The sequence below is a fragment of the Canis lupus genome, chromosome 23, assembly GCF_048164855.1.
Source record: "Canis lupus baileyi chromosome 23, mCanLup2.hap1, whole genome shotgun sequence".
NCBI lineage: Eukaryota > Metazoa > Chordata > Mammalia > Carnivora > Canidae > Canis > Canis lupus.
In genome coordinates, this window is record NC_132860.1 from 10,182,025 (window position 1) to 10,208,993 (window position 26,969).

General features: G+C 38.1%; 1 protein-coding gene and 1 long non-coding RNA gene across 3 annotated transcripts in view; one reads left to right on the forward strand and one right to left on the reverse strand.

Annotated features, from left to right (window-relative positions):
- The first annotated feature begins 616 nt into the window (after window positions 1-616).
- On the forward strand, window positions 617-26,601 carry SAAL1 (serum amyloid A like 1). 2 transcript variants are annotated; one of them, XM_072793868.1, is made up of 13 exons: window positions 653-827; window positions 1,664-1,740; window positions 2,755-2,868; window positions 7,986-8,069; window positions 11,813-11,892; window positions 13,521-13,580; window positions 13,710-13,825; window positions 14,170-14,350; window positions 15,529-15,611; window positions 15,701-15,889; window positions 20,490-20,683; window positions 22,825-22,917; window positions 23,581-26,601. In XM_072793868.1, the coding sequence occupies exons 3-13, from the start codon at window positions 2,806-2,808 to the stop codon at window positions 23,671-23,673; spliced, it is 1,236 nt and encodes a 411-aa protein (XP_072649969.1). In that variant the 5' UTR covers window positions 653-827; window positions 1,664-1,740; window positions 2,755-2,805; the 3' UTR covers window positions 23,674-26,601. The 2 variants fall into 2 exon arrangements, with proteins under 2 accessions (XP_072649968.1, XP_072649969.1); XM_072793867.1 differs by lacking the exon at window positions 1,664-1,740 and having other exon boundaries at window positions 617-827.
- Window positions 973-26,969, reverse strand: part of LOC140614715 (uncharacterized) — a 45,858-nt gene continuing 19,861 nt past the window's right edge. The window contains exons 3-5 of the long non-coding RNA XR_012015501.1: window positions 7,391-7,483; window positions 1,791-1,918; window positions 973-1,508 (exon numbers count right to left, since the gene is read on the reverse strand). This is a non-coding gene — a long non-coding RNA (uncharacterized lncRNA). The remainder of the gene's footprint in view (window positions 1,509-1,790; window positions 1,919-7,390; window positions 7,484-26,969) is intronic.

Sequence of the window (26,969 nt, forward strand, 5' to 3'; positions counted from 1 at the left end):
TGGGATGAGCACTGGGTGTTATGCTCTATGTTGGCAAATTGAACTCCAATAAAAAAATGTAAAAAAAAAAAAAGAAAAAAAGAAGAAAGTTATAAATGTCTTTTGCTCAGTTAAAGAATAAAAAAAAATAAAAAAAATATAAAAAAGGACAAAGGAGTCAACTTAAAGGAGCTCCTATTGTTCACCTGAAGACAGTTGAACCTGAGAAGAAAGGATGAGAGGAAAAGTGATAATTGGGGTTCATTGAAGTAAATTAAGGCTTTTGAATGCTGTGAGATTTTTCAATACATAAAGATAAAAGTTCTTTTTATTTTTTATTATTTTTTTATAAAGATAAAAGTTAATATAAAGTGCACAAAAGATGGCTTGTAATAGAAAATAATGTTCTGAAAATGGATTTTAATAAAAAAGGAATTGTTTAAAAAAAGAAAAAAAGGAGAGAGAGAGTGACAAATGGCAATTCTGGAGCCGGCTGGGCGTGCTCCGGACCCAGGAAGGGCGGGGGGGGGGGGCAGGGGGGTCAAGGGCTCTGCGCAGCCGAGCTGCGAGCCCCGAGCACCGCGGGGTCCGGGCGGCAGGGGGCGCTGTGGCGGGAGCCGCGCCGGGCGCGCGGGGCCCTCTGGCGCCTGGAGGCCGATCGCCTCCTCCCGCCGCTTCCGGCGCGGCTCCTCCGGGCGGGCGGAGGCCGAGGCATGGACCGCAACCCTTCGCCGCCGCCGCCGCGTCGCGACGAGGACGCGGACGAGGACGTGGCCGGGGGGGACTGCATAGGGAGCACCGTCTACAGCAGGCACTGGCTCTTCGGCGTCCTCACCGGGCTCATCCAGGTGCGGGCGGTGGCGCCTCGCGGGGGCCGCCCCGCCCCTCCCCCTCCCCCCTCCCCTCCTCCCCCGCCCCGTCCCCCCTCCCCCCTCCCCTCCATCCCCGCCCCGTCCCCCCTCCCCCCTCCACTCCTCCATCCCCGCCCCCCGCCCCGCCCCCTCTCGGGCCCGCGCTCAGCGCCCGGGGACCCCACCACCTCCGGGCAGCCCTCCACGCCCGGGGCAGTGCGGCGGCCAGGACGCAGGAGTGCTGACGGTTGACACCGTTTACCTCTGCACGTTCCCCGGAGCGTCTGGGCGCGTGAATGCGTGGCTCGGCGTTTTGCTCCCCATTCCCTCTGTGTCGCCGCTGAAGCTCGGGCCTAACTCATCTCGTGGACTCTTGTTGCAGCGGAATGAATGGGGCGCCCGGGTGGCGCCGCAGGTTGGCGCCGCCGTGGACCCTGGGCGTGACCCAGGGCGTGACCCCGGAGACCTAGACCTGGGATCCAGTCCCGCGTCGGGCTCCTGCATGGGGCCTGCTTCTCCCTCTGCCTCTCTCTCTCTCTCTCTCTCTCTCTCTGTTCTCATGAATAAATAAATTTTAAAAAAGAATGAATGGGGTGATTCTGGAGTCCTTGCAGCTCTGATGCGGAAAGCGTGGCTTCATCCCCTCACCGCTCCGAGCCTCGATTTCTGTCTCCGTTTCTATAAAGTGAGACAAAAACACCTATGTTCTAGGGTACGGGGGTATTGTGTAGGTCATCGTAGGTAGAGCCTGCTTACCGTGGCGCTTGGCTGATGAAGTTCTCAATAAATGAGAACCTTCTTCTTTCGGGGACTTTTTTTTTTTTTTTTCTTAGATTTTATTTATTCATGAGAGAAGCAGCCCAACGTGGGACTCGATCCCAGGACTCCAGGATCACTCCCTGGGCTGAAGGCAGGTGCTAAACCCACAGAGCCACCCGGGGATCCCATTGGGAACTTAACTTTCAGTCTGTTCTCTCCAGTGCATCTACTGCATGGCTGCAGGAATAATCGGCTCTAAGCAAACCAAGCAAAAAAAAAAACAAAAAAAAACCAGGCCGTCCACGGGAACTTATTTTGGTTCTCTTTGCCTGCAGGAGAAAAGCGCACATTTCTTAGACTGGGGTCCAGGGCTCCTTGCAACCTTCCCAGCCTCATCTGCCCATGACACACTAAGCTACCCACCATCCCCCAAACATCGCTAGGCCCCTTTCTGAACTCTTGCACTTTCTCAGGTACATTCTTCTGCCCTTCTTCCCATGACAAACTCCTATTCTCCCTCAGAAATTCAGCTTGAAGATCACATCCCTAGGAGAAGTTTGCCCACCTTCCCCAGGCATAGGTCACTGGTCCATCGTTTTTGCTTTCATAGCTCTGTCCACAATTCATTTGAATCACTTAGTTTTTTTTTTCCTGTTGTGAAAATTAGTTTACGTGTGTTTTCCCCTCTAGATCCTAAACTGCTTGAAATTAAGGGGTTATATTTATTCATCTCTATATTTCAAGGCCAGTGCCTAGTAACAGTATTTATTCCATGAGTGTTTTTTTTTTTTAATGTTATTTATTCATGAGAGACACACACACACACAGAGAGGCAGAGACACAGGCAGAGGGAGAAGCAGGCTCCACACAGCCCAACGTGGGACTCATCCGGGGTCTCCAGGGTCAGGCCCTGGGCTGAAGGCGGCGCTAAACCGCTGAACCACCCAGGATGCCCTACTTCATGAATGTTGTATGAATAGATCTACCCAGGGTAGATAAATTTTAAAACATAATTTTCATAATTTCATAATTTTTTAAAACAAGGTTTCTGCAAGAGATACTTTGAGGACAGTGTCTTTGTGACTTATGAATGATTATCGGATGATATTATGTGATGAATGCTATGGGCCGCGTTTATCATCACTTTTCTTCCTTTCTGTTGAAGATTGTTAGCCCTGAAAACACAAAATCCAGCTCAGATGATGAGGAGCAGCAGATGGAGCTCGATGAAGAAATGGAGAATGAAATTTGCAGAGTATGGGATATGTCCATGGATGAGGTATGGGGTTGGAAATGAAACTGAGTAGACTGTTGGGTAAGAAGGTGGTAAATGGATTTTTCTTTTTAAGTTTCAGTCCTTAAGTCTCTGGGGGAAAGACTTCAGTGTCTGTAATCACTCTTATGGGTTTAGGGAGTGAGCTGTAAATGCTAAACTTTTATTTCTGAGGCTGGAGGATCTGACCTGTCATTAGAGTTGGGCTAAATACATAGTTCTTATGAACATAAGAATACTTGTAGCCCAGGAAGGTTCTGATACTTATCTGCCTAAAGAGAATGCTGACCTTGTGTTTGAGAGCAGGTTGAGAGACTGCTGATGTACCATGATCAAACTAGAAGGGGACAGGAGGGAACCATGTGTATAGAACTGCAAAATAATATTTTATTTTATTTATTTATTTTTTTTTTGCAAAATAATATTTTAATGTTTGTATTGTACTCTGTAGCTCAACAGCATTTTCATGTTTATATTCCATTTGCTTTTCATAATAACTCTGTGATACAGGTAATACCCTTATTATTTTTTTTTTTTTTTTTGGTAATACCCTTATTTTACAGATACGAAAAGAGATTGGCATACATAATCTCTCACCTAATTACTTGAACTTCTGCAGTGACTTCCTGGTTAAAAATCTTTGTTTTAGTCTTTCCTTTCTCTTCTGTCCTCCACGTTGCCATGAAAGTTCTCGTTTTCCTGAAACACAGATTTAATTGTGTTCTGTCTTAAAAATTGTCCGCTGGGGATGCCTGGGTGGCTCAGCGGTTGAGCACCTGCCTCCGGCGCAGGACATGATCCTGGAGTCCCGGGATCGAGTCCCATGTCGGGCTTCCTGCATGGAGCCTGCTTCTCCCTCTGCCTGTGTCTCTGCCCCCCCACCCCTCTTTCTCTATCTCTATCTCTCATGAGTAAATAAATAAAATCTTTAAAAAAAATTGTCCATAGCTGTTCACTGGCATCAGTTATTTTCTGGTACAGCTTTATTGATGTATAATTGGCACCAAAAGCCTGTGTATTCTTGAGGTATTATTGATGTACAGAAACTGCATGTATTTAATGTGCACAGTTGAAAAATTTTGTGTGTGCATACCGACACATGAAGCCATCATTGTAATAAAGAAGACAAGACATCTCTCTCACCCTTAGAAGTTTCCGTATGCCTCTTTGTGATCCCTTCCTCTTACCCCTCCCTGCTTCCAGCCTCTTGAGGAACCATTGTCCTGTCACTTCAGAGTAGTTTGCATTTTCTAGTTTTATCTAAATAGTTTGCCTATTCTTTTTTTGGAGGGGTCCAGCTCTTTCAGCATCATTGTTTTAAGATTCACGTATGCTGTGTCTGTCAGCGATTTATTTTTTTTATTGCTGAGTGATAATTCATTTTGTGATTTATTCATTTATTCTTCTGTTGGTGGGTATTTGAGTTGTTCATGGTTTATTACAGTTAATGCTGAATTTTTGGGTCTAACTATATAAGACATGTTTTCCTTTCTCTCAGGTGATACCTAGAATAGTATGGGTCATATGATAGGTGTATGCTTAACTTTTTAAGAAACAGTCCAAATTGTGTTTCTTACAGGTTGTGTAAAAAATTGTGTACTTTCCAAAGTGGTTTTTACATTTTACATTACCATAAGCCGTGTATGAGGTAGAGTTCCAGTTTCTCCTCATTCTCACCAACACTTGGTGTGGTCAGCCTTTTAATTTTAGTCATTCTAAGAAGTGCATAGTGATTCTCATTGTAATTTGGGTTTCCCTAATTACTAACAATGTTGACCATATATTTTTTTAATGTGCTTATTTGCAAACTGCATATCTTCTTTTGGTGCCTGTTTGAATCTTTTGCCCACTTTTTAATTGTGTTGTTTTCTTAGTTTTTTTTTTTCTAAGTTTTATAATTTTAGGTTTTACTGGTAGGTCTGTGATCCACTTTGAGTTAATTTTTGTGTGTGATGCAAGGTATGAGTTGAAGTTCACTTTTTCTGCATATGTTCAAGCTTATTTTTTAAAAGGCTGGCTTTCTCCATTGAATTGCCTTTGTACCTTTGTCAAAAATCAGTTACCTATCTGTATGTGTGAGTCCGTTTCTGGGCTCTGTTCTATTGATCTGTTCATCCATCTTTACGACTGTTTTAATTACTGTACATTTATAATAAATCTTGAAATCAGGTAGTATTAATCTAATAGCTTTATTGTTTCTCTGAGTTGTTTTGGTTGTCCTAGATCTTTTGTATTTCCATATTAATTTTAGAATCAATTTGTTACTTTCTTGACTGGGTTGGAGTTGTGTTTATAGATCATTTAGGGGAAGAATTGATAAATTGAACAAGGTATATCTTTCCATTTATTTAGATCCTCTCTAATTTCTTTTAGCAAGGTTTTGTAGTTTTTAGTGTATAGGTACTTCACATCTTTTGTTAGATTTATTCCGAAGTATTTCATATTTTTGTTGGCTATTGTAAATGGCGTTTTAAAAAAACTTTTGTATGTTTATTGCTAGTATATAGAAATACAGTCGATTTTGTTTAACTTCTATCCTGTAGCTGTATTCCATTTGTGAAGAAAAAGTTTTACTACTTTCTCAATTTGAATTGTTTTTCTTTGTCTTGCACATTTGTCCTGGCTAGAACTTCCAGTATGATGTTGATTAGAAAAGTGGTAAGAGGGGCATCCTCTTGTTCTTAACTGAAGGCCAGAACATTCCGTCTTCTGCCATTAATATCATGAAGCTGCAGATTGAGAAAGTCATGTCTCTCTCTAGTATTCCTGGAGTCTGTATCAGGAATGGATTTTTTATTTTGTCATGCTTTTGCTAAGTCAGTTGAGATGATCATGTGGTTTTCTTTTTATTTTGTTAATATGATGAACTAAGTTGATTGGTTTTCAAGGTGCTAAAATCTTATTAAAAGTTTTATCTAATTTCATGAAAGATTCTCATTTTCTTGTCATTGTCTGGTTTTGGTACCAGGATATGCTGTCCTCAGGGACTGGGAACTTTTCCCTCTTGACTTTTCAGGAAGAGTTTGTGCAGAATTACTTTCTTAAGTATTTGGTGGAATTCAGCAGCGAAGCCATCAGAGCTTGGAGCTTTCTTTATGGGAAGATTATTTGCTTTTTGCTCGTTTACTTTTAGTTTTGTATATTTGTTACTTTAAGAAATAACAGTTTTATTGAGATATAACTCCCTACCATAAAATTCACCATTTAGTGGTTATTAGTATATTGTGCAAAATATTACAAATTCAATTCCTTTAATAGGTACAAGACTTACCTTTGGTAGTTTATGTTCTTCAGGGAATTTATCCATTGTATTCTAAGTTGTCAAGTTTATTGGTATAAACTTGTTAATAATGTCCTTTAATTATCTGTAGAATCTATAGTGATAGCACCTGTCTCATTCCTGGTGTTAGTAATTTGTATCTTCTGTCTTTTTACCCTCATCATTCTGGCTAGGAGTTTAATTTATTGATCTTCATAAAGAACCTAAGGCTGGCCACATCGTGGCTTCTAGCATGTTATCTTGTCTATCTTCTCTGTAGCACTTAGTTCAGTTGTGTATGTGTTGATTGTGCGTTTTTCTAGATTAAAAATTCCATGAAACTGGGTCCTTATCTAGCTTGTTCACTAATGTGTCCGCCAGAGCCTCAAACAGTGCCTGTTACTTGGGTTTTGCAGTTAATACTTTAATGAAAAGTGAATGAATGAATGCATGAATGAATGAATGAGTAGCTGAGAGGTAGCATGGTGTGTTGGTTAAGAGCATGGCCTTGAGTCAAGCTCATCTGAGTTCTGTTCTCCTGGCTTTGTTCTACTGATTGTATAATCTTGGGCAGGTTGCTTAGCCTTTTAAAACCTCTGTTTATTAGTGGAGTGGGGCCAGTAGTAATAACCTTCATAGGGATGTTTTGAGAATTAAATGAGATAGTATGCAAACCACTTCACTGTTTGTTATTTACTACTTACTCAGTAAATGTTAATTACCATTATTATTATTATTATTATTATTATTATTGGTGTTGATAGTGTTAAGACTTCCTAACCCTGTACTACTCTACGAATTATTAACTATCATTTAAGTAAATCAGTCTCTCCATACCCTAAGAGTTGCCCACGTGACAAACGGCACTCTGAACACTTAAAGTGGAGAGCATCTGTTGCTGTGACTTTCAGTTTGGAGTATATCTTTGAAAATACTGTATTCTCTGACTGTGCTCTTAGTAATTACAGGATGTGTCTTCTAGTCAACAGTCATGCAGATTACCTTGGTTTCAGCTGCTAGGAAGGATTACTGCCTCTCTTGAGGTGCCTCCAGGGCCCTTTGAAGAGCATTTCCACTTAAGCCATGTAGCCTCTGGTTTTAAGTTAAGCTATTGCAAATATACACTTCAAGTTTGTTAAAAATTGGAGGCGATAGACTGTCAAAAACTTAGTTTTATTTAAATATTGTATAGCACAGATCTCCACAGTGAACTGATTTCGTCTTGGAGCATGTGAGATTGGGTCACATGACCACTGCAGGTTCACTCACCTATGTGGTGCATCCCTATCAGTGCTGTGGCCTGAGCAAACTCTAGGAAGGACATATGAAGCTGTCGTGTTACACTGTGATCAGAATTAGTTTCTGGAAAAAAAAAAAAAAATTAGTTTCTGTTGAGAATTTTGAAAGCACAAGTTCTGATTTGGGGCATAACCCAGTAGGTGTTTTAATTTCCCCCATTGTGTTTAAACTCTTAGAAGATAGGAATTATGAGTTTTACGCTTTTTCCTTACGCCAGTGTTTGGCAGGATACCTGGCAGCCAGCAAGTGTGTTTGAATGAGTTAACATTCCTGGTGGCTAGAAAGATCATAAGGTAAATGCATTCAAGGCAGAAAAAAAACAATCTCCTGGAATATCACAGTTAGTTTAAATTTGTTTATGAATTTGTTCCATTGCCTTGGGATCAGATAGCACAAAGACTCTAACATTACTTTCGTGTAATGATACAATTCCTGACCTAATAGCTTTTTTTTCTTGAGCCTGATAGGAGGTATATATAGAATTTTTTTTTTTATGGTTGTCTGAACTATGGGGTTTAAAGAGGACTATTCAGCATCCAAATTAATTGTCATTTTTTATTTTCAGGATGTGGCTTTATTTCTCCAAGAATTTAATGCACCTGACATATTTATGGGAGTATTGGCCAAATCCAAATGTCCTCGATTAAGAGTAAGTATGTGCATTTTTACAGCTGCCTCTTTGGAGCAGTACCAGCAGATAGTGCTAGATAGTCTTTCATTTTTCTCACTTTAATTTTCTTGCTGGCCACAAATCAGTCCTCAGACTTTTATTGAATATTGCTGGGCACTAGATGAGGTGCTGTTTACAATTATTAGAGTCGTAGGATTTTAGATATGGGTTGGACCAGGGAGATCAATACTTTCATTTAACAGCAGTGGGAAACAGGCATAACCGAAGTTATGTTCCTAATATGTGGCAGAACAGGAAATATTGCCCACACCTCCCATTTCTGTTGATTGCTTTTTTTTATTCATAAAATCCTCCACTGCTTAAAAACCTTCATTCTAAACTCAGCCCAACATTCAGAACTTTCCATAATCTGAATCTAATTCATCTTTTCAGCATAAAATCTGCCGTGCAGATGGTCCTTCTAATTTAGCAAGGCCTGTCTCCTCCTTGTCTCAGTAGCTTACTGTGATTATCACCATCTCCATGCCTCCCTTCCTACGCTCCATCCCTCTCAGGATTCATATTTGTTAGCCTAGGTGCTACTTTTCCTCTAAGCCTTCCCAAACAAGTAAGCTCTCAATGGTCATTGCTGATAGTAAACTCTCCAAAAGAATTATCTGCGCTTCTCATTTAGTCTTTATGTTGTGTGTGCAGTGGATTGTGTTTTTGTGTCATTTAGGTTGCCATGTGCTATGAGTATCATGGGTGATCAGTAAATATTAAGTAATTATACTTAATAACTGAAGTTATTATACTGAATAACTGAATTATACTGAATAACTGTTTACTAAGTATGGTTATTTGGTTTTACCACTCTGTGAGATAGGAATTTATCTTCACTTTATAAATAAATGAGCTGAGTCTCCAGTTAATTTGTCAAGGGTCATAAACTGGGAAAAAATGGAGCTGGGATTTGAGCCTAGCCGGCCTGACTTCAGTATAACCACTGAACTGTATCACCTCTCTTTCTCTGAAATTATGAAGTGGAGAATTATCTAGCATATTTTTACAAATTGAATGCTGAATTCAAATTTTTTTAGGACCAGTGTTCTATCTAAAATGGGGCTTGATGAACTGATGGACTACTTTTTTCTTCGGTTATTACATTGGTATAAAAATTTGACCGTTAATATGATTTTCTCCTGGATTTTTCTAACTTGAATACATTGACTCTTGATTAGTTCTTAAAGAAAATAAGTTTATGTCAGTAATGGCACCTTTCAGGAATTAGTCATATCATTATATATGTCTGTGAGCCATAGCGTGTCTGTAACAGTGATCCTCTGCCTTGGGCACGTGTTAGAATGGAACACGGGCTCTCAAACCTCAGCAGGTCCCAGAACCACTGATTTCTGGGTCCACCCCCGAGTTTCTGATCCATTAAGTTTGTGGTAGGATCGAGGCTATCTAACAAGTTCCCTGGTGATGCGTGTGTTCTGAACCAGAGCCCACATTTTGAGAAGTTTTGCCCTTGGGACCTTTGAAAAATCTTGAGTTAGGCCCTACTCAGATCAGGTGAAACAATCTCCGAATGTGAGACTCCACACGACTTTTAAAGTTCCCTCAGCTGAATGCGGCTAGCAGCCAAGACGAGAAACATGGTCTTCGTTTGGAAGTTCAGTCATTCTCCTCCCCCGCCTTTTTTTAAGATTTATTTATTTATTTATGATAGACATAGACAGAGAGAGAGAGAGAGAGAGAGAGGCAGAGACACAGGAGGAGGGAGAAGCAGGCTCCATGCTGGGAGCCCGACACGGGACTCGATCCTGGGACTCCAGGATCGTGCCCTGGGCCAAAGGCAGGCGCTAACTGCTGAGCCACCCAGGGATCCCCAGTCATTCTCCCTTTAATCTGTAAGGAAATGTCTGTGTGTCTCTGCAGCTTCTGTTCTCCTTGAATCTTTTCCCAGCATTTGACAGCCCTTGTTTTATTGAAACTTTCCCTTCCTGTAGCTTTGATGCCACCTCGCTCTCCTGGTCTCTGGCTTCGTCACTTACTTCTCTTGTCACTTTTATTGGCTTTTTTCTTTCTTCCTACACACTGAGTGTGGATTCTTTCTAAGGTGCAGACCCAAATCCCTTGTCCTCTTTAAATTCATTTCTTTAGTGAGCTCATCCGCTCTTTACACCTTTTAAGTTGGGAGTCTGTGGGATCAGAGCTGTGCCCTTCCTTCTGATAGCTGGTGGCACATGCATTCTCTACCTGCATGCTGCATTTTCCAGTCCATAGTGCTGTATGTTGGGACACAGTGATGAACACTCCTATCTGGTCATAAAAATTATTTGCTGTGGGGGCACCTGGGTGGCTCAGTTGGTTAAGCATCTGTCTTTGGCTCAGGTCATGATCCTGGGGTCCTGGGATGGAGCCCCGCATTAGGCTCCCTGCTCAGCGGGGAATTTGCTTCTCCCTCTCCCTCTGCCTGCCACTCTCCCTGCTTGTGCTCTCTCTCTCTCTTTCTCTGTCAAATAAATAAATAAAACCTTTAAAAGAAAAAAAGAATTACATGCTGTGTTTGGTAAGCAGTAGCCTCCCAGGCCCTATACTGGAGATTCTGATTCAGTAGCTCTGAGATGGGACCCAGAAAAATGTATTTTTAACCCCTTCTCTGCCCAAGTGATTCTTACGTTCCAGCGAGTTTGGAAATTAACTGCCTAACTGAGCTCCTTGTGTCCTTTCCTGCACTTTCTTTTCCAATTTTCCTGTCAGGGGGACCATAGCTCCAACTGGAGAAATGAAGAAACTTGAAACCGAGGAGTCAGGTTCAACTGCCTTCTCCCATCAGATGATTTTGCTTTCCCCTGAGTCCTTCTCAACTTCATCCCTTTCCATGCTTGCCATCACCACTGTCATCTTCGCACACCTTCATTTCCTGAGATGTGGTATGGCATAGCTGTTAAATGCTCAGGCTCTTCTGTTGCATAGTCAGAGATCCTGGCAGGTTGCTTAATTGCTCTGTGCTTTAGTCCCCTCTCATCCGAAAAATGGGGATGACAACAGTACTGCCTTATAAGTTATTATGTGAATAATAATACATGGAAAGTGCGTGGAATAGTGCCTGGGCCTAGTACATGCTAAGTAAAAATTGGCTCTTATTACTGAGGTTATTAACTTCCTGTAACATGTTTCACTATGCACTATGCATTTTGCTGCTGATGTAATCTTCCTAAAATAATATTGCAGTATGCTGCTGCCTCCTTTCTTGAGGATCTTTGTAGATCCACATAACCACCTAGATTAAATTTAATCTCTTCAGCATGGCATTCATGTCCCTTAATCCTGATCCTTTTTACCTGCTGTATTTATCTCATGCTATTCTTCAGGTGTGTGCAACAGCCAAGCTGCTTTCTTTAGGTTCAGTGTATTAGCCATGTGCATTATTCCCTTCCCATCTTTGCTGATGCTTTCCACTTGCCCAGATGTCTTTCTTCTTGTTTACTTGTCTGAATCCTACTAACCATTTAACACAGTTCATCTGTAAGATTTCTCCTTCCATAACCCATGCCTGCCTTTGATATTTCTTTTGCTTGTGTCTTTCATCCCTTGTCAAATGCTATAAACTTATCAAGATTAGGATGCAGGGAGTATACTTCTATATGCTACCTCGTCTTCTCTTCTGCCTCCATACTTGACTCAGTGAAATTTTTTTTCAAGTTGTTATTTTTGTTTGTGTCTTTTATCTTTGAGACATTGTGACCTATGACCTATGACATTTGATTTGGCAGGAAATCTGCGTGGGAATTTTAGGTAATATGGCCTGTTTCCAGGAGATATGTGTGTCCATCAGCAATGATAATAATCTTGGGTAAGTTTTACTATATAAGAATTATGTTTTTACAAAAATATTTCATATCTCTAAGGAAATCTGAATACATAGGAGATACAGAAACATTTTATGAAATATAGTACTTCCTTTTTCCTGTTTTATAGTCTCCAGGAACTTAATTATATATTGATGGTAGCTGGGGGCTTTCACAGTTTTTATGGGCATCATTGAGGATTTAGGCCTGTTTCTTTATTGGTAGCAAAGGATGAACCATCAGCAGGTGGTAAGCCTGGTAAGGTAAGATCAAAGGGGGGTCAAAAGCTTGGCAATGGGGCACCTGACCAGAATCCCAAATAATTTAGGCTCAGCGAATCCCAAGACTCAGAGAGCTAGAATCTGGAAAAACTAGACTTAGTGACCAGGGTTTCCCTGAGAACTCTTGACTAAGATCTCAGGATAGAGCTTGTTGACAAATTAGAAGATACAGATTGCCTCAGTGATTCAAAGGCTTTCATATTTTCGCTTGGACGCTAGTTCTTTTTACATGTGGGAAAGTTTTAGGCAGAGGGTTTTTTGGTGGAAGACCTACTGATTACTTTAAGAGATCTGAGAACACCCTGGAGTTATATGCTAAGTTTCACCAACCTGTTCATTTTCCAGTTCATGACTGTTAGTCAGAATTTCAGAGAAATTTATGCCCTCAGTAGATTAAGAAAAGTGTTCTGGGTGATTATTGTCAGCTAGGGTTGTGAGGGTTTATCACAGGATTTAAGTACCTGGGTCTCTAAAATAGAGATGATTACCTCTTCTAGGTGTAAAGTGACTTTGAGATCCTAGTTCAAGATGTTTTCAGTAATTCAGCAGTCATTCATGCAATAAATGACCTAGGATTATATTTTGTCTCTAGTGGTTCCTATCAAAAATCTAAGAATGAGTCATATTAAAATTAACATGGAGCAATTCACATTGGTGATGGAATATAAATTTGTTCAGCCATTTTAGAGCAGTTGGGCATTATTTTGTTAAGTTGGAAGATAGGCAATGCAGATGCTGTGATCAAGTGATCCCACTCATCTGTATGGTAAGATATACAGTGCACACATGTATCAGCCAAAAAGTGTTACAGGACATTGCTTGAAATGGCCCCAGTTAGAATCAACTCACATATCTATCAGTAAGTAGTAGGCTGGAAAAATAAATTGTTTTATATTCATATGGTGGAATGTTCTGCAGCAGTGAATCAAAAAATAATCCCCATGGGAAAATGTGGGTAGACCTTAAAAGACATGGTGTTGAGCAAAAGAACTAAGACTCAGAAGAATACATACAGTATAATTTTTTCACATAAAATTCAAAGCCAAAATATATGGAATAATTATAGAGTGAAACAAGGATATAATTGCTGGAAAAGTCCAGGTAGTAGTCATTTCTAGGTGGTAAAGAGAATTGTGATTTGGAAGGGACAAAGAAAAGCTATGGAGATGTAGCACTCTTCTGTTTTTTGTAAATATATGTTTATTTCATAATTATTCATTAAGTATTAATTTCTTGTATATATACTATATTTACAATGAAAATGTTGAAAAAAATTAAATGAAAATACTGCTTAGACATTTGAAGTGAGAGAAGTGATGTATATTGAATTAACTTCTTTATTTGTCTATAAGACAGGTATTATTGCACTGTTTGTATGATTCAGACCCTCCCACTCTTCTGGAAACAAGCCGGTATGCTTTCTTCTTTCAATGGATTCTGTATACTCACTTATACAGGAATCTGGGAGAATAAAGTTAATTCTTTATGGCATTTCCTTCTGTTTTTCAAACCTAGATACTCAGCTCGTGTTTATCTTCTAGGTTGTTGCTTACTTGTCTTTCTCAAACAGAAGTGGCCAGTGTCTGGGTTGAAAGAATCCGGGAATATCCAGCTATTTATGATAGCATTTGTTTCATTATGTCAAGTTCAACAAATGGTAAGTCACAATGTAATCTAGGAAAAATTTTTGGTTCTATTTAATATTTAGGAAACCATGTAACTATTTCTGGAGGTAGCTTTAAAAAAAGCATTGAGTCTAAGGTAAAGTATTTCTATTCAAGATATAAAATTTCTTCTTAAGCTGCGAGGATACTGATAAATCCTCATTTAAAAATGAAGGAAGACAAGCAAATTTAAACAAAGGAGATGAATAAATTGCCCTCTGAATTAGTAAAGTTTTGGCAAGATTTGGCTTTTTTGGAATAGCTTTAGGAATTTTCATTAGTCTTACTGCTTTTAAAATTTTGTTTCTCATTTCAATATTTGTTTTATTATCTGCAGTTGACTTACTGGTCAAGGTAGGGGAAGTTGTGGACAAGCTTTTTGATTTGGATGAGAAGCTAATGTTAGAATGGATTAGAAATGGGGCTGTTCAGCCTCAGGACCCACCCCAGGAAGACTCAGAAGAGCAGCCGGTGTTTAGGATTGTGCCCTGTGTACTTGAAGCTGCCAAACAAGTACGGTAAGTGAGCTCTTTTGTGAGATTATTCTTGGAAAATCCAATTGCTAGACATATCCTTAGATACAAGTTTCGGGTCCTAATGTTCCGTCAATCTTTGTCAGGTTGGATTCACTATTAATATTTGTGGTGACAGTGTATTTGCTCCTTTAAAAAATCATAATAGTTATAAAGTACTTACTATAATATTACTTAGCTATAGGCTATTTTCTAGCATATTATGGTTACAGTCTTAAAATTTTCTGCAGTTTTGTGTGATTTAAGTCAAATAGAAAAGAACTTGTTTTTTATCTTCCATTTTTCAGTTAACGTCAGACATCATTTGTTTTCTTTTATCTCCAAGCCTTTGCATATCATGTTTCTTTTACCTTAAATACTTCTGCAGGTCTATTCGTAAACATCATTTTTCTTAAGATACCTTTCCTGACTCTCCAAGCTTAATTAAGTCTGCTTGCCATGTGGTCCTCTAGCACCTTGGACTTCTCTTAGTATTACAGATTCATATCACTTTACCATAACTGTTCTTTAGTTCTCTTCTTTTCTTTAGACAATAAACTCCATGAAGATAGAAACAGTGTTTTACACCTGTTTCCCAGCCGCTAACATAGTGCCTGAAAATAGTAGGTACTTAGTATTTGCTGAACCATCTTTTTTTATTGTTTGCTTTCTTTTTCTTAATCATTTGAAGAACTAAGATTGTGAATTTCTAGGAATCCAAGCTGTTGATCACAAAAATTAGTATTCTCAGCTAGGGAGGTTGGGGAGTCCTGAAGTCGTGAGAACATTGTTACTGTTGATGCTTGCGGCAGTGGGGCTTTCACTCACTATATAAATGTTTTAGTCACTTTTCATTCTGATTATTCAACTATGCCAGAATGATGAAGTATCACCTAGAAGGTTTCTGTATTGTTGCTTTTGTGGGACAGGGTGAAAAAATTTTTTTACTTCTTTCTTGTGTGTGGATTATATTTCATAATTTTTTGTTGTTGTTGTTGTTTTTTGACTGTTTTCCCCATTAAAATGTAAGCTCTGGTGAGCACCAAGACTTTATCCTGTTCCCTGTTTTACCCTCAGTACCTGAGGGGAGTGACTAGTACAGAGTGGTAAGTATTTGTTGAATAAATGAATGATTTGCAGTCTCATAGAATTGTTGATTCAGTGCTTTTGCTTTTTGTATTTAGTTCTGAAAATCCAGAAGGGCTCGATGTTTACATGCATATCTTACAGCTGCTTACCACAGTGGATGATGGAATTCAAGCAATTGGTAAGATGTTTTATAGGAAAGCACCGGAGTTACTCATTGAGTTGTTTTCTGTTTTTATATTACCATTTTCTTTATCATTTTTTATTAAGTACAGTGTCCTGATACTGGAAAAGACACTTGGAATTTACTTTTTGACCTGGTCTGCCATGAATTTTGCCAGTCTGATGATCCACCCATCATACTTCAAGAACAGAAAACAGTGCTAGCCTCTGTTTATTCAGTGTTGTCTTCCATCTATGCATCACAGGCTCAACAGGAGTATCTAAAGATAGAAGAAGGCAAGTACCATTTTAGTTCACTGAAGTAAATTCTATTCTCGTCTGTCAGATTTTAAAGCCCAGGCTTGTGATTATTGTTCATGTGGTTGGTTGGTTGGTTGCTTGGTTTCTTTCTTTCTTAGTGCTTTTATTCCCCTGATTACAAAAATACTATATGCTCAATAAAAAAAATTTGTAAAATTTATAAAAGGAAGTGTAACACTTGTAATCCCACCATCCAGACCAGAAATAATTACTTTATACTGCTTTTTAGGCAAATTTTTTCATTTAGAAATATAATGGGAATATTTTGCTATGTAAACAAATGGCGTTTCACAGAGTGAGTTTTGGTTTTTTTTTTTTTTTTAAGACTACAGTTAAATCCAGGATCCATTTAGAATTTATTCAGGTGTTACATGTGAGGCATGGTTTCAGCTTTTTTCCCAGATGGCTACTCGGTTGTCTTAGCATCTCATTTAGTGAATAAACCAGCTTGTCCACACTGATTTGAAATTTTATCATTTGCTATGTTCTGAGTTTCCCTATATATTTTATTCCCTTCTATATTGCTGTATTCATGTATGGGTAGCCATGGTTTTAAAATATTTTAGTGTCGAGTAAGGCTAGTCTGCTTTCATCCTAATATTTCAGAATCTTTTTGACTATTATTGTTTAATATTGAATTTAATTAACAAGTTACGAAAACTAGAATCTTCCTGATATTTTTATTGAGATCACATTAAATTTATAGTATCCAAGAACAGGTTACACTTTTCCATTTGTTCAAGTTTTATTTTGTGTCTTCAGGAATGTTTTATGATTTTCTTCATATAAATCTTGCATATTTCTTATTAGGATTATTCCGAGTTATTTTATCTTTGGGGTTGCTATTGTCTATGACATCTTTTCTTTCCATTAATTGTTGCTGTTGGAATCTATGAACACAACTGATTTCTGTATATTAATTTTGCATCCATGAATTCTCTTGCTATATTTAATAGTTGTTTCAGTCATAACCTTGAGATTTATCTGATACAGCTTTGGATTTAAGTTAGATATGTTTTATCTTTTTTCTGCCTCTGATTTCTTTCTCTTATTTAATGGGTTGCCTTGTACCTCAGGTGTTAAATGCTAATGATAATAGAAAACATCCTTACCTTATTCCTAATTTTATTGGAAATGATTCTAGCATTTCACCATTAGTCATGATATTGTTATTTACATTTTACCATATAAGGAAAAATTAATTTATTTCTACTTTATTAGAGTTTTTAATAAAAAGTGCATGTTGAGGAGCACTGTTACTGGGTATTATTCTGTATGGTGGCAAATTGAACACCAATAAAAAATAAATTTATTATTTAAAAAAATATTTACATTTAAATAAACCAGTATATGGCTTATGTATGTAGTTCTAACATTTAGGAAGGTGCATATTTTTGGTCTAATGGTTACCTTTATAATTATGACTGCTACAAAAATAGAATCATAAATTATAATTTAAAAATCATTAAAATCTAAAAAAATAAAAAATAAAAATAATTTAAATCTAATAACTTTATATGTTCTCATTCATTTGGGGAATATAAATAATAGTGAAAGGGAATATAAGGGAGAAGAAATGTGTGGGAAATATCAGAAAGGGAGACAGAACATAAAGACTCCTAACTCTGGGAAACGAACTAGGGGTGGTGGAAGGGGAGGAGGGCAGGGGGTGGCGGTGAATGGGTGATGGGCACTGAGGGGGGCACTTGACGGGATGAGCACTGGGTGTTATTCTGTATGTTGGTAAATTGAACACCAATAAAAAATAAATTTATTATAAAAATCTAATAACTTAAAAGCTATATCTTTTTCTTATTTATTTTATTTTATTTTTTATTTTATGATAGTCATCACAGAGAGAGAGAGAGGGGCAGAGACACAGGCAGAGGGAGAAGCAGGCTCCATGCACCGGGAGCCTGATGTGGGATTCGATCCCGGGCCTCCAGGATCGCGCCCTGGGCCAAAGGCGGGCGCCAAACCGCTGCGCCACCCAGGGATCCCCAAAAGCTATATCTTAATGTTAATAATTCCTTATCAATTTTTCCTCATACTTTCAAATTACAAATTCAAGTCTCAGGGATGGCATTCCTGAATTATATTTTAAAATATCATTTTAAGTTTTTTCTTCGAGAGCAGTAATTTTGTGTAGGACCTCCTTTCCTCTCTTCCATAATTCTTTTTTCTTCATTTAAAAAAAAAACAAACCAAACCCTCTTTATTGTCCCTTCATTTTGCTCTTTTCTTTCTGACCACCATGTCCCTTTCTGTGTGTTGAACAGTGTCCACCCTCCTTTGTGCTGCTGCTAGTTTTGCCTTCATTTCGGTGGTGGCTTGAAGTTTTCTTTTAGTTTCTTCCTTGAGTTTTGCCAGCTCAGGTTTCCTCTCCTGTTGTCATTCATTTCTCAGTCTGACCTCTTCTGTATCTGCTTTGTACTTGATTACGTGTTGTTTTAAAAATCATGGCTCAATATTAATATCTGTAAACTTCATGTTAGCTTCTTTTGGTGAGTATTCTTCATCTTTTCTTTTTTCCCTTGTTCTTTCTTTTCTTTGTTCTTTTAAGTGTCTTTGTGTTGCTCCTATGCTGGTTTCCTTTTGCTTACTCACCTTTGAATGACTTGAGTTTTTCCTGGACTAGCCGTTTGCAGGAAGTTCACAGAGGAGAGTGGCTAAAGCTGTCTTCTAGGCTCCTAGGAGTTGGGTCTGTGAGTCTTCCAGCTCTTTTTACCAGGTGAGAGATGGCTGTGGTGAAGTCTTGCCTTTCCCCTTGCCATTTGCTTCCTGCAAATGTGGCTTGTCTATGGAATTAGTCATTTACCCCCTCTTAGTCTGTTTCTTATAATCCCCAGGGGAGCTCCAGCTGCTATCTTGCACGTTCCATTCCTGCTCTTGCAAACAAGGGATCCTGGATTTGCACCTCAGAGTATGTGCTTTACCTTAAAGAAATAGACTTTCCTGGCTCTTTCTGAGACGTACAGCCTCGGGCATCCTTTCATCACTTGCTCCTGCACCTTCTGCTTGATTGACACTATTTCCACTTACCTTGTGTTTGAGGTTTCTGCTATCTCCTAATTTGATCTATGCTGGCATTTGTTTTTTGTTGCTTATGTTCTTTTTTTTGTGGTGATTTCTGAAAGGAGAAGGGGAGGAAATGCTGACTTTGAGCCCAAATGCTCTTTTTAACCTCTTCGTATATATGCTCTTTCTGTTGAAAATCATTAGTTTTTATTTGCAATACTTGGAACACATCTTTCTTGATGTTATGAGTCTGGGTGTTTTTTAGTCCCACCACCACTCCCAACCCTCAACTCCCTGAAAATTTCTGTATAATTTTTATGATTGGGGGAGAAAGTGTGAAGATGCTCTTTGAACTCTAAGCCTCTAAATAACCCTCACCTACTCATCCTGCCCTAAGCCTTGAATAAGGGCTTTGCAGAGTTAGGGCTAGGGGTGAGAAAGAGAAAGATGGTATAGTGTAGATTGATGTGATCTACAGGAACAAAATGGAGTAAAGAACTGAGTGTTAGAGTCCAGAGTTAGTGACAACACAAGGGAGAGAGTGGGAATAAATCCAAGGGGAATATAGTAAAACAGCCCTACAGGCTGAGTGCTTTGAAGAGGTGACATTGAGTTGAGAAATAAGAGATATGATTTCCCTAGTTTTTTGGTTTCCTTAATTTTTTTTTTAAAAATGTCATTTTTCACATACAATAAATACCTAATCTGGAAGTGAAGTTAGATTATCTGGATGATAGATTAGATTAAATCTGGATTCAATGCTACGGAAAATCCTGCTTCCTGAATTTGTAATTGTGATGCAGAAATGGTAGGGTTAGAATCAGTGGTTGAATCAAAGTGAGATACCTTTTAACATGATCATGCTATAGCATACATTTGAGTCTGAGCTTTATTTTTACCTTTTCTGTTCAGTTTTTTAAATAGGCCCATTAAAATGACAATTCAGTTTTTTAAGAAATCATACTGTTTCTGAAATTTAACTTAAAGGAATATGTAAAAGCTTTAAGATGTTGATGATAAAGTTTAAAATTGAAAATCTTTCTCAGTATGGTCTCCAATGTCCATAGGACTTTTGCCCAGCTGTCTAAAAACTTGTCTTGTGTCCCCTTCTTTCCCCCTTGCTTCACTTGGCTTGAGCCACAATGGCTTTTTTGTTTCTCAGCCCATTTCCTTTCTGGGATTTTTCACTTATTGTTCTCCTGCCTAAAACATTTTCCTGGACTCTGCATTGAGGCTTCTCCTTTAGTACTGTCCTCACCTCAGAGAGCTTTCCTGCCAGCTGCTTTATGATATTCCCCTTTAATTTCCTTCATAGGTAGAATTCACTGAAGGCTGAGATGATCTGCTTTAGTCATTAGTTTGAGAATATGAAAATGTAAGCATCTTGCAGGCTGAGTTCTCAATGATCTTGTTTGCCATCATATCTCTGATACCTAACGTAAACTCTAGCGACTAATAAGCTGTTTAGCACTTTTGAATGAATTAATCAGTCAACAAAAGGAGAAATGGTCATATTTAACTGGCTAATCCTGTGCTTTTCAATATGTTTGTACATTAGATCTTCCTCTAATTGACAGCCTGATTCGTGTCTTACAAAACGTGGAACATTGTCAGAAGAAACCAGAGAACTCGGCCGACTCTAACACGGAAGAAACGAAAAAGTCTGACTTGACCCAAGATGATTTCCACTTGAAAATCTTAAAGGATATTTCGTGTGAATTTCTTTCTAATATTTTTCAGGTTTTAACAAAGGTAGGAAAGACATATTGATGGTTTCTTCAGCAAAAGAAAGTATGGATTACTTAATGCTCCAAGTGTTATTATCACTGTATTTTTTTAATATAAAAGTAGTATAATGAGGCACCTGGATGGCTCAGTCAGTTAAGTATCTGCCTTCGGTTTAGGTCATGATCCTGGGGTCCTGGGATCGAGTCCTGCATTGGGCTCCCTGCTCATCGAGAAGTCTGCTCCTCCCTTTGCCATTCTGGCTTGTGCTCTCTCTTTCTCTCTCTCTCTCTCTCTTAAATAAAATCTTTAAAATAAATAATAAATTAAAAAATATTACATACATTTGGGAAAGTAGAGAAAGAAAAACGTTATAACTGTAACTTTATAATCGTAACTCAGCAACTTGATAGGGTTTGGTATGTTTATATATATGTTTTTCACACACTTATAATCCAGTATATAGAACTTTATAGACTGTTCTTTTCACTAAACATTATGTTATGAGCCCTTTTTCAGACTCTAAATTTACTGAAAGACCTTTCACTGTGACCAGTTTGTTTAATACCCAATTTGTCACACACACACACACACAAAAAAACACAACCACCAGTTTTCATAATTTACTACAAACATGTTTTGGGAAATATTCTTCCTGAATATGCTCAAGATTGTTCGCATATTCTTCCTTTGAGCATACTTTCTACCCATATATTTTAGAAAAATATTAATATAACTATGAAGAATATATTCATATTCATTGCATTTTTTTTTAATGAAGGATATTTCTTAAAAGATGTTTCTGTTATTCTGGTAATTTGGTGTTTTTGGTCAAGTATTCTGCTTTTCTAGATTTGGGTCAGTTACTTGAGTACAGATTTTTGGAAGTTAGATGACTGAACTTGGCACTATACAAGTAAAGATGGCTGAGGCCTAATGGCTGCATATTGCCCCAATTGTTTACGTGAAAATGTTGGCTTTACAGGATCCTTATTATCAGGTATTATAATTTTTATGTCAAGTAAAGTTCAGTAGGTGAGAAATTGTGCCTTATTTTGATTTGCATTTTTTATTAAGTTGAATATCTTCCCATATATATGTGTGTGTGTGTGTGTATAGAATATATACACATAAAATACATGATAAAATATATACATATATATTTTAAATATTTTATTTATTAGAATGCACGTGATCAGGCGAACATGAGGGGGGGGAGGGGAAGGGAGGGCAAAGGGAGAGGGAGAAGCAGGCTCCCCGCTGAGCAGGGATTCCCTACACAGGGCTTAGTCCCAGGACCCTGGGATCATGACCTGAGTTGAAGGCAGATTTTTCATATATGGGCACTCCTCCATATATTTGTATATTATTTAAGTTTCTTACTTTATACATTTATCTATTTTGATTATTTACCTGAACTCTTTGGGCAATAATACTATCTTTTGCATATTCATTGCAAGTGTTTTTCCTGTTGTTTGCTGTCACCTTTGTGTGTCCTTTTTGTTTTTGAAGGGATGTTTATTTTTAAGTGACAGGAATATTGAAGGAAGGTTAACTGAGAATAAACCAGGGATATGTCATGAAAATTCTTATGTGCCATATCTAATGGAATATGGATTTAGTCTTGAGGATTGAGGAGCTACCAAAGGCTTTTGTTTTAAGGATCAAGTGAGATGATCTCTTTTGAAAGATTACTCTAAAAGCAAGAGAGAGGATTAGAGAGAGTTGAGACTGGAGGCCTGCAGACCAACCAACGGGCTCTTGTGGGTGGTAATCTTCAGGAGTAATCTGAAAAATAATGAGACCCCAAACCATGGAAGGGTGGATGGAAAGAAGGGATGGGATAAGGGAGATTCAGTAGAGTAGAATTAAACTCTTAGGGGGAGGGGTCAGCAGCAACAGAAGAGGAGGAAAAAAATCTTAGCTGTATCTCAGGTTACTGCTTTGTGCAGCTGGATGGGTGGCTGGTGGTCCCTTCCCTAAAATAAGGACTACAGTGGAACAGAGTTTGGGTTACATAAAGATGAATGATGCTGAGCTCAGTTTGGGACATTTGAAATGCCCATAGGATCAGTAGGGAATTACTGATATAAATCTACTGATTTGTATTTATTGATCAGATAAAACTTTAGAAATTTTCCTTTTTGAACATTAAATCTTTGTTTTAGGAGACTGTGGCTCGGGGACTAAAGGAAGGCCAGTTAAGCAAACAGAAATGTTCCTGTGCATTTCAAAATCTTCTTCCTTTTTATAGTCCAGTGGTGAGTATGAGTAAATGTATAGGTGGCTGAGTTGTAGAGAATTACTATATGTTTTTATGTAAGTACTTATTATCTCCTACCATTGTCAAAAAAGATTGTGTATACAATTCACATGATTTAATGCCATTGTCAGATAGATGATTGTTGGGTAATTCATGGGACTAGCCTAGTGATTCTAATTTTAAGAGGAAGGATCAATACTGAATTTATTGGACCTCTTGCCGTTATAAAGTAAATAGCATGTATATTAAGCAAAGATAAGATTCTTGGGTAGGAATGATAGTATGTTTTAGGGCTCTTGAAATTGTATCACATTTGCTACCATTAGAGGCAATTTGAAAGTAGGAACCTTTTTAGGAAAATGAAGTTTGGAATATGGTAGTGAGAGGAGCCTAAAGGACCCTAAAGTAATGGACCCTAAAGGAGAAACAATGTAAGTATAAATAGTAGTTCAAGAGTAAAACTAAATGAGAAGGGCTAGTTACTTCTTTGATGTTTTGAAGAACCTGGGAATGACTATTACTGCCATCTGGGGATCTATCAACATTTCTTTTCCTTTGGACTATTTAGAAACCACAGATAGAACATTTTTATCAACAATTGGTATCTTAAACCACCATTTCTTCTACTTATATTTATTTGGCTCTTTTGTTTGACTCACAGATAGAAGATTTTCTCAAAATTCTACATGAAGTTGATAAGACTCTTGCTGATGACCTGGAAGAAAGCTTCCCAAATTTGAAGGTTCAGACTTAAAACCTGAATTGAAGTTTCTTCTGCCCAATAAATGAACTTTGTTTCTTCACTGGCAGTTGAAATTGACCAATACCTAAAGCTTATTGGACCCTGATTGTATGATATTATACCCATGCCCTTCTCCCTGTCTTATCTCACTTTCATTCGGCTTTGGAACCTGGAGTTTTGCCTGCTGTCAAATTCAACCCCCTCCACACACAATTTTTTTCATATAGTTTTGTGTTATTTGTCCTCTTTAGGTAAAGAAAACAGAAATACAAGGTTATCATTGATGTTCTTTTTTAGATTGAGGCGTTGGTAAGGATTTTCTTCATACCTCTTAATTTGATTTTTACATGAGAATTTTGTATTTGTCTCCACTGCAAGTACATTCAGCTGTGCTAACAGAAAACCCTACTCTAAGAGCCTAATCTGATAGCTTTTATGTATCTAATGCAATAAGAAATCCAGAGGTGGGCAGTCTAGCCCTGATTTGTTGACTCAGGGATCCTGATTCCTTTTACTTCTCCATGTGGTCTGCATGTAGACTTTTGTGTTCATATTTACTGTCTTGTGGTTAAGGGGGCTGTAACATCTCTGGACCTTCCATCCACATTCAGGGAGGAAAAAGGAGAAAGAGGCAAAGGGGCCTTGTCCTAGCAAGTCTTTACCTTCATATTTGTAAAAGACAGCCCTCCTCACCCAGAACCATGTTGATGGCCATCGCTAATTGCAGCTATTTGAAATCAACCCCCCCCCCTTTTTTTTTCTTCTAGGGTCAATAGGTGAGAAAGGCACGAAGAGAAGGGAGTTATAAAAGGCTTTTTGATAGGCAATCTGTGATATATGCAAACACATCTTATCTTAGCCTTTTGTGATTATTGTGTCGATCAGATGCCAGATTGTTAGTAATAACTCAGAAATAGTTTTTAGTTTAGCTTTGTTACAGTTCAATTTTTTTCAATGTTGTAAATACGAAGATAGAAATATAACATTTTCATGAAGGCACATTAGCAGAATTCTCTATTTTCAGCATAATTCCAGTGGTTGAATTTCAGGAAATGATTTGCTTGAGGGAATTCAGATTTTTTTAAAATTAAGATTGAGGGAGTTTAAGAGCTTCTGATTCTGTACCAACTGTGCTATACACGATTTCCCTCACATAGTTTTATTATTTATGGTGCTTCTGAATGAAGTCTATTCAGAGATTCAACCAGGTATTCTTTAGGGAAGCATTGAGTTTGCATTATTCAGTTACTGAAAGAGTTTTTAATAGGTGTAAGAAAACATCAGTTATGAATAACAAACCCAGCTTTTTACCAGTCTTCAGGTCATTTTCTGGGTTATTTATGCTGATGTGACTACTATAATTTTGTGGGATGAGTTGAGCTTAGGATCCTCACTCTATCTTCCCAGCCTCCTCCTTTGCTTACAAAAAGCAAAGCCAGGTTTTAAAACCCCTCTTCTGGTATAGCCTGTTCGCAGTTTATTGTAGAATCTTTATGGCCTTAAAGTATTGGTCTTGTCTCACATTTTGTATTTTTTCCTTAAGTGAATTTTGCTGATAAAACACAGGATGTAGCATTATTGAGAGGAGGTGTACAATTTCTAGTTTGGAGATAGTTTTATTATTGAAAATGTCCCTACTGAAAAGAACTGAACTATAAAATTAAAATCTTACTTTTAGCTCTAACTGGTAGATTTACTCTGTATGTTCTTAATGTCTTCCATGCTGACCTTATTCTAGGCTGAATGAGACCATATTTCATGTGAGGTCTCAAAGGCACTGATGAAATCACTCCTGCCTGTGTAAGTGAACTAATGTGAGTTTGCTCCTTGGTGAGAGACTACACCAGGTGGAGCTGTCACACAAAGTAATTTTCTTTGCAGCAAATGAGGAAACCATGGGGAATCGTTTCCAAAGCTGTGATCCCCAAGCAGGGGTGAGGGAAGTTGTTTTTTTAGCATTTGAGATGAATATTCAGAAGGAGACCTTTATCATTGCAAGTAGAGGCGGGTATAAGGTCACACATGCATTCTTAGAAAATATGCCTATATATGTATCGTGTGTTATGTTATAAAGTTTGTGCTCCTTCTTGAGCAAAGATCTTAACATTATGATAAGGCAGAGGTAACTGTTGGACACTTTAATGGCCATCCACACAAGCATTGGCTTGGTGGTTGAACCCAAACTGGTCAAGGTTGTCTGGAGCTCAGTTCTCCTCCTGTTGTTAGTTTCTAAGAGATAAACTTAATAAATAGTTCCTGTAGGGTGAGCTCAGTGGATCTGCCAGTAACACCTGCTAGCCAGTCCTAAGAATTCCATTTTATCTCTTGAAATTTAGGATGAAGGATACAAATAACCCTGGAGTAATACTCCCAGGTTATTAGCCGTGTTTACTTCAGTGTACATATGCACTTCACATTTTGTTTTAGAAAGAGCATATTTTAAAAGGGAAGCACAAGGCCCCTGGGTGTCTGATGGAAAGAGTGCCACGAAGTGAGTAGTTTGCTGAGGTAGAACAAGGATATACTTGGGAAGGCTAGGGATGTTCAGGTTTTTCCTGTTTCCCATTTCTGCCTGGAACATGCTCTGTTACTTTTACTGATTGCTATTGTAACATTATGAGGTACTGTATATTTTGGTATGTTTGAAAACTTCCTAAATTTATAAATTACAAGTTTTTTAAAGAAACAAAACATGAGCAATGTTTGATCTTTTTTAATGCTATATAGTGTGATGAATTCACCCCCCAAATTTAGGGCTTGCATTAATGATGGTGATATTTTGAAATGCTGCTTTTTCCAGAAGCCTAAATATGAAACTTGGAATTATATGTATAAATGAAATTGAAACTTTTCCTATACTTTATTGCAGAGGAGGGGGAGAATGTACAAAATGAACTTGGGTTAACATTTATTAAATGTGTTGTTTTATTTCTAATCAAATTTGAGTTTGATTTTTGAAGTATCTAAACCACTTAAGATAGAACATGTAAGACATGTTCTCCTTCTATCCCTCCCCCTCCTTTAAAGATATTTTATCCCTTACGGTTCATGGGATGCAGCTAATTTTCTTGACTGATCCAACTTTCTAGATAAAAGACTTTTTCCACTCTGTCCTTAACATTTCCCATTGCTTTGGCTTTGGATTAGTTATCCTGGATAATTGAAATGTAAGTGTAGAAATGTAAGTTTAAAAGCCAGCTCTCAGCATATATTCTTTTGGTGATGAAACACATGCAGAAACCAACCATATTAAGACATTAAAAAACAACCTCTGTTTGGGATTCAGAAAATCTTAAATACATTTTGTG

Coding starts and splice junctions, on each gene's coding strand:
- SAAL1 (XM_072793867.1), top strand. CDS start 693: ATGGACCGCAACCCTTCGCCGCCGCCGCCGCGTCGCGACGAGGACGCG. Junction 828..2,754: donor TCCTCACCGGGCTCATCCAG/GTGCGGGCGGTG, acceptor TTTCTGTTGAAG/ATTGTTAGCCCTGAAAACAC. Junction 15,612..15,700: donor TGATGGAATTCAAGCAATTG/GTAAGATGTTTT, acceptor TTTTTTATTAAG/TACAGTGTCCTGATACTGGA.